The 8,120-nt window shown below is 42.4% G+C and overlaps 1 protein-coding gene across 1 annotated transcript; it reads left to right on the top strand.

Annotated features, from left to right (window-relative positions):
• Nucleotides 1-4,639: 4,639 nt before the first annotated feature.
• LOC148960545 (uncharacterized) lies at nucleotides 4,640-5,401 on the top strand. The gene has a single exon (XM_089110368.1). It carries the CDS (start codon nucleotides 4,640-4,642, stop codon nucleotides 5,399-5,401), a length of 762 nt encoding a protein of 253 aa, XP_088966494.1.
• Nucleotides 5,402-8,120: the final 2,719 nt, after the last annotated feature.

Genomic DNA, 8,120 nt, shown 5'->3' with positions numbered 1-8,120 from the left:
GTAGGTAGGTAGTTAGTTAGGTAGGTAGGTAGGTAGGTAGGTAGGTAGGAAGGTAGGTAGGTAGGTAGGTAGGTAGGTAGGTAGATAGGTAGATAGGTAGGTAGGTTGGTAGGTAGGTAGGTAGGTAGGTAGGTAGGTAGGTAGGTAGGTAGGTAGGTAGGTAGGTAGATAGGTAGGTAGGTAGGTAGGTAGGTAGGTAGGTAGGTAGGTAGGTAGGTAGGTAGGTACAATGCCTGCCAAAAGTACTTGGAACACCCAGCAATTTACGCAGCATTTGATATCTTTCATTCCTTTCATGAAAAAAAATTGCTACTTCGCCCCCCCCCCCCCCCCTTCCCCCTAAAACAATGTTGATGATTAGAGAAATATCATAAAGAAAGCGCAAAAGAAAGTGCTTCCTTGAATCTTAGCCCGTTTGATACTAAACCAACATTGTTTTGTAGGGGAGAGGGGGATGATTGATATTGACCGTGGAAATTGATGTCAGTGCTCCAAGACTTTTGGCAGGCATTGTAGGTAGATTAAGTCTGCAATTGAGGTTCGCTAATAGACACTTTGGTCCATAGTCGTGCTATTAAATAGGGTTTGGCTGCCAGAGTGAGATTCCCATTGTAGTCATCCTCTTCGATATGACCAATCGTCGTTGGTTTTTCTCGTTACGTTCTGCAGTTATAATTGGTTCCGCACGTGCATTTGTAACGTGGAAAGGAACTTGCGATGTTAAAAGAATCTGAAGTAAAGGCGGAAATTCGAAAATATTGCAAGTGTTTCAAATCTGTTTAGTTTCCTGCAAGTTTTGCAAAGTTGGCGAAAGTTATTCGAAGGTTTCCTTGCTTTGCAAAATTGTCGCAAAATGCTTGCAGGGACATTTCAATTTTCTCTCGGGTTGACCCAAAATTCATTCCAAATTCTTAAGGTTACGGTAAACGTTTTGAACACGAAAATTGGTTTTTCCTTCCTAAAGGCCAAACGGCTCAAGGAATCTGGATAAACTATATATCATTCGATGCACAAGATTATGGCGTATCTAGCCAGATCAAAATTATTGGCAAATAATGTTAAATGTTATTTTCCATGCAAATTTACTGGTCAAAAATTGTACCACCTTAAAAAGCTATTATGTGCCCTTACGTTTGAGGTAACAAAATCTAACTTAGACCAGCAGGAAGTACAGGTCCTAAGCTACCAAAGTTTGTCTCAGATTTTTTAAATTCCTCCTCTTCTTGAAACTATACCCTGTCAAATATTGGCAAATATTTTTTCCGCCCTCCCGCAGCTGTATTTGGGTATAAAAGACGGACCAGGAAAAATAAAAAAATTTTTTGTTTGCCCAACGTCTGCCCTGGACGTGTGCAATTTTTCGAGCCATTCGATTGGTTCCTTCGGTACATAATAGCTTTATCGTACCTGCATGTAGAGGAATTTCGAGTCCGGAGAAAACGGGATTTTACTGATCGCACTTGCAAGATACACTAGTAAACCACAGTGTAATCCGGGTCAAGTCGTTTGAAGAAAAATATCGAATTAAAATAAGGTTACAAACAAACAAGTAGCGGGCATCCTTTCCATAGTAATGGGCATCCTTTCCCTAGTAGCGAGCATCTTTTCCGTAGTATCGGGGATCCTCTCCGTAGTAGCGGGCATCTTTTCCGTAGTTTCGGGGATCCTCTCCGTAGTAGCGGGCATCTTTTCAGTAGTATCGGGAATCTTTTCAGTAGTATCGGGCATTCTTTCCGTAGTAGCGGGCATCGTTTCCGTAGTATCGGGCATTCTTTCCGTAGTATCGGGGATCCTCTCCGTAGTAGCGGGCACCTTTTCAGTAGTATCGGGGATCCTCTCCGTAGTAGCGGGCATCTTTTCAGTAGTATCGGGCATTCTTTCCGTAGTAGCGGGCATCTTTTCAGTAGTATCGGGGATCCTCTCCGTAGTAGCGGGCATCTTTTCCGTAGTATCGGGGATCCTCTCCGTAGTAGCGGGCATCTTTTCAGTAGTATCGGGGATCCTCTCTGTAGTAGCGGGCATCTTCTCAGTAGTATCGGGCATCCTTTCCGTAGTATCGGGCATCGTTTCCGTAGTAGCGGGCATCTTTTCAGTAGTATCGGGCATTCTTTCCGTAGAAGCGGGCATCTTTTCAGTAGTATCGGGGATCCTTTCCGTAGTAGCGGACATCTTTTCCGTAGTATCGGGGATCCTCTCCGTAGTAGCGGGCATCTTTTCAGTAGTATCGGGCATTCTTTCCGTAGTAGCGGGCATCGTTTCCGTAGTAGCGGGCATCTTTTCAGTAGTATCGGGCATCCTTTCCATAATAATGGGCATCCTTTCCGTAGTAGCGGGCATCTTTTCCGTAGTATCGGGGATCCTTTCCGTAGTAATGGGCATCCTTTCCGTAGTAGCGGGCATCCTTACCGTAGTAGCGGGCATCTTTTCCATAGTATCGGGCACCCTTTCTGTAATAATGGGCATCGTTTCCGTAGTAGCGGGCATCTTTTCCGTAGTATCGGGCAGCTTTTCAGTAGTATCGGGGATCCTCTCCGTAGTAGCGGGCATCTTTTCCGTAGTATCGGGCATCCTTTCTGTAATAATGGGCATCCTTTATTACAATGGGCAAGCATGGAAAACTGTATAAATTGAATGTAGATCCTGAGCAATCATGCTGTTTTGGATCAACTGTTGCAAATGATGACAATGCACTTTGGCATTATCGCTATGGACACCTTGGTTATGACAACCTGAAGCTGCTGCACAACAAATCTATGGTAGATGGGCTGAGCTGGAAACCAAATGAGCAAACTGATAGAAAATGTGAAGGCTGTGCCTATGGGAAACAAAGTCGCCAACCATTTTCAAAGAACTGTTCACAGAAGAATACTCAGCCTTTAGAACTCATACACAGTGATGTGTGTGGTCCCATGAATGTCACTTCAGTGGGAGGTTCAAGGTATTTTGTCACCTTCATAGATGACTGTACTCACTACACTACTGTGTACATGCTAAAGAAAAAGAGTGAAGTACTGGATAAATTTAAAGAATTTGTTGAGTCATCTGAAAGACTGATTGGAAAACAAGTAAAGAAGCTTAGATCAGATAATGGAGGCGAATACATTTCAGAAGAATTTGCTGAATATTGCAAAAGTCGTGGAATACTGCACGAAGTCACGGTTCCCTACACACCACAGCAGAATGGCGTTGCTGAACGCATGAACCGAACAATCATAGAAACTGTAAGGTCAATGCTACATCATGGTAATCTTCCATTGAGTTTTTGGGCAGAGGCTGTGTCTACAGCAAATTACATCAGAAATAGAAGCCCAACATCATGTTTGAAAGAGAAAACACCACATGAGTGCTGGTATGATGAGAAACCTGATGTAAGCCATTTCAAAGTATTTGGCTGTAATGCTTTTGTCCATGTGCCAGACCAAAAAAGAAGCAAACTGGACAAAAAGTCTATGCATTGTATCTTTGTTGGTTACCCTTTTGGCTGTAAAGGATACAAGTTGTACAATCCTGAAACAAAGCAGATGATAAGAAGTCGTGATGTCATATTTCTGGAGAATTCCTTCGAACACAAACTGTTTGACAATGAAAAGGGATTAACAAAACTGTTAACTACTGACAAGAAAGATTTATCGTCTGATGCTTTGCATTTTAAGGCCGTACAAGATGCCAACAAGATTAAAGATAATGAAGAACTTGCAGAGAATCAAGAAGACGAAAATGCTGTACCAGAAGAACTGCATCAAAGACCTCAAAGAAACAGAGTTGCTCCTGAAAGATTAGGAAGTATAACGGGTGAATGGTGGCAACATGAAGATTTGGACTGTGCAAATATTGCAGTGCAGGACAGTGAAGAGCCTAAAAGTCTACAAGAAGCATTGAACAGTAAATTCGCAACACAGTGGAAGGACGCCATTGACAGTGAATATGAATCATTAACCAAGAACAACACTTGGGAGCTAGTTGATTTACCACCTGACAAGAATGTTGTTGGCTGCAAATGGATTTTTAAGATCAAGAGGAATGCAGATGGTAGCTTCAATCGATTCAAAGCACGCCTAGTGGCTCAGGGTTTCTCCCAAGAAGAAGGAACTGACTACAATGAAGTGTTTGCACCTGTTGCGAGGTATAACTCAATTCGAGTAGTTCTAGCTGTTGCCAACACATTAGATCTCGAGCTTCACCAAATGGATGTTAAGACTGCTTTCTTAAACGGCATACTCGAGGAAGATATTTACATGGCACAGCCCGCTGGATGCGTTAAAGAGGGCGCAGAAGGAAAGTTTCGCAAGTTAAAGAAAAGTCTGTATGGCCTGAAACAGTCGGCTAGATGCTGGAATATGGAAATCGATAGATTTCTAAAGGATTCTGAGTACAAGCAGAGCAATGCAGATTCATGCATATACACAAAAGTGGTATCCAGCAATGGAAATCAGGTATCATTTGTGATTCTTTCATTATACGTTGATGATATCCTGATTGCTTTCAATGATAGCCAATTGCTTGTGAAGGAGAAGCAGATGTTATCACAAAGATTTGAAATGCAAGATATGGGACCTGCGATGCAATGTTTAGGAATGCTTATTGAGCGCAGTCGAGAAAATAGAACTCATATCTAGAGAACGTCCTTAAAAGATTTGGTATGACTGACTGTAAGCCAGTCTCTACACCAATGGAACCTGGAAAGGTATACACGAAGCTATCTGATGGTGAAAAAGCGTTTGACAAGAAAGAATATCAAGCAGCAATCGGATCATTAAACTATGCCATGATTGCATCAAGACCAGACATATGTTTTGCTGTAGGAGCTCTGAGTCAGTTCATGTCAAACCCTTCTTTAGATCATTGGCAAGGAGTTAAGAGAATATTCCGTTACCTGAAAGGAACACTTGACTACTGCCTTACGTTTGACGCAAACAACGCAAGTTTAAAGTTACAAGGGTATTCTGATGCAAATTGGGCTGGTGACGTTGATTCAAGACGATCTACTTCAGGATACATGTTTCAACTAGCAGGTTCTACAGTTTCATGGAGAAGTCAACGGCAGAGTGTTGTTGCGCTGTCAACGACAGAAGCTGAGTACATCAGTCTCAGTACAGCTACGCAAGAAGCTATCTGGCTTCGAAGATTGATAGAGAGTTCAGGAATTGAAACATCGGGACCCACAACAATATTCGAAGACAACCAAGGAGCAATCGCTCTATCAAAGAACCAAACCAGCCACTCACGAACAAAGCATATAGATATAAAGTACCACTTTGTTCGAGATGCTGTGGAAAAGAAACAAGTAAATCTAAAGTATTGTCCATCAGAGGAAATGATTGCAGATATCCTTACTAAAGGGCTGCCTAAAGAAAAGTTTGAAAAATTGCGAAACTTGATGGGTCTTAGATTAAAGGACTAAGAGAAGATACTCATCAAGGGGGACTGTTGAACAATAATTATCTTTTGTTATATTGATTCGTATCTACATCCGCTTCCTGTTCCGCAAAAGCGGTTATACATCATGTGACTGTAATGAGTTTAGTGTGTCTCGCTTGCTGAAGTTGTGTTCGCTATTATTATTGAGTTTTCTTATGTTGTCAGATATACACTCGTGATTTCTTTACGCTATTTCTGCGAAACTCGACATAACTTTAAATTAACATTCAGTAGTATCGGGGATCCTCTCCGTAGTAGCGGGCATCTTTTCAGTAGTATCGGGGATCCTCTCCGTAGTAGCGGGCATCTTTTCCGTAGTATCGGGGATCCTCTCCGTAGTAGCGGGCATCTTTTCAGTAGTATCGGGGATCCTGTCCGTAGTAGCGGGCATCCTTTCCGTAGTATCGGGCATCGTTTCCGTAGTAGGGTGCATCTTTTCAGTAGTATCGGGCATTCTTTCCGTAGAAGCGGGCATCTTTTCAGTAGTATCGGGGATCCTCTCCGTAGTAGCGGGCATCTTTTCCGTAGTATCGGGGATCCTCTCCGTAGTAGCGGGCATCTTTTCAGTAGTATCGGGCATTCTTTCCGTAGTAGCGGGCATCGTTTCCGTAGTAGCGGGCATCTTTCAGTAGTATCGGGCATCCTTTCCATAATAATGGGCATCCTTTCCGTAGTAGCGGGCATTCTTTCCGTAGTATCGGGGATCCTCTCCGTAGTAGCGGGCATCTTTTCAGTAGTATCGGGGATCCTCTCCGTAGTAGCGGGCATCTTTTCAGTAGTATCGGGCATTCTTTCCGTAGTAGCGGGCATCTTTTCAGTTGTATCGGGGATCCTCTCCGTAGTAGCGGGCATCTTTTCAGTAGTATCGGGTATCCTCTCCGTAGTAGCGGGCATCTTTTCAGTAGTATCGGGCATTCTTTCCGTAGTATCGGGGATCCTCTCCGTAGTATCGGGCATCCTTTCTGTAATAATGGGCATCTTTTCCGTAGTATCGGGGATCCTCTCCGTTGTAGCTGGCATCCTTTTTGTATATCGGGCATCGTTTCCGTAGTAGCGGGCATCTTTTCAGTAGTTTCGGACATCGTTTCCGTAGTAGCGGGCACCTTTTCTGTAGTATCGGGCATCCTTTCCGTAGTAGCTGGCATCCTTTCCGTATATCGGGCATCGTTTCCGTAGTAGCGGGCATCTTTTCATTAGTATCGGGGATCTTTTCCGTAGTAGCGGGCATCTTTTCAGTTGTATCGGGGATCCTCTCCGTAGTAGCGGGCATCTTTTCAGTAGTATCGGGGATCCTCTCCGTAGTAGCGGGCATCTTTTCAGTAGTATCGGGGATCCTCTCCGTAGTAGCGGGCATCCTTTCCGTAGTAACGGGGATCCTCTCCGTAGTAGCGGGCATCTTTTCAGTAGTATCGGGGATCCTCTCCGTAGTAGCGGGCATCCTTTCCGTAGTAACGGGGATCCTCTCCGTAGTAGCGGGCATCTTTTCAGTAGTATCGGGGATCCTCTCCGTAGTAGAGGGCATCTTTTCCGTAGTATCGGGGATCCTCTCCGTATTAGCGGGCATCTTCTCAGTATTATCGGGCATCCTTTCCGTAGTATCGGGATCGTTTCCGTAGTATCGGGGGCCTTTATTAGCTTCTTTATAGCTATCAGACGTTCATTTAGTATGCCAACATTATGCAAATTATTCATTATTATTATTATTATTTCCGTAATAGCAGGCATTTCTTGATTTCACAACTTTGCCATAAGCAATTGACAAAAGTGCAAGAAGCACCAGGATGATCAATGATTTCGTATTTGCTGGAAAGAAATTCACGATAATAGAGTTTTTTTCTAAGGTAAAACTTTTAAGATATATGTCCTTGCTATTTACGACCAAAATTTGGAATAGTGACGTCAAAAACTTCAGTAACCTTTTAGAAGGAATACGCAAGTAGGCTGAAATAATATTTGAAATGAGAAACAAAAATGTTATCATCGAGTCTTTTGGAAAAACTCGATATGCATAGCTTCTCAGAGTCCTAAAAACTACCTTCGGATGCTAGGAAGCAACAAATACAAATACAAATACAAATACAAATACAAATACAAACAACTCATGATTGACATTGATTCTGTTAGCGATTTATATCTTTCATCTATTTGAAGAAAGTTCGCCTGCTACCTGAAAATTTCCAAAAATTTTGCTGGAATCATGGCCTGGGTCACATACAATCCTTTCAGGACCCATGACACTCACAAACAACAAAGAAAATTTAAGTCTTAGATACTGTTTAATATGTAAAAAGTAAAACTGTCACATGATTGTTGAAAACCATAAAAAAGACAAGCCCAGTTTGTCAGAAAGTTGAAAAAATTTGGAACGATCAGCTGCATGGCATTAAGCGCTGATACGCAATCCTATGCCGTTAGGAGATCTGGGTTCCAGTTTTTTGCAAGAGTTGTCTGTCGCGTGTGTCTTTACAGGTATCCTGTGCTGCTTGGGTACATATATTATAAATGTATATATACATTTATAAGAACATGAACATGTCGTTTTTTGTTTGCTTGGCAGAAGGCACTTTTTCCGCAAGTTGAAGATTTTTGAAATTCTTTTTATATCCTGGTCACAGACCTTTGTTAAAAATGGCTAACCTTAATGATACGATACCATTCTATATGATACATACCATACCTACCATACTTAACAATGCATACCA

Source organism: Rhopilema esculentum, chromosome 2 (assembly GCF_057945365.1).
Source record: "Rhopilema esculentum isolate cy_ngs chromosome 2, ASM5794536v1, whole genome shotgun sequence".
Taxonomy (NCBI): domain Eukaryota; kingdom Metazoa; phylum Cnidaria; class Scyphozoa; order Rhizostomeae; family Rhizostomatidae; genus Rhopilema; species Rhopilema esculentum.
This window is presented reverse-complemented; position numbering and strand designations above follow the sequence as displayed.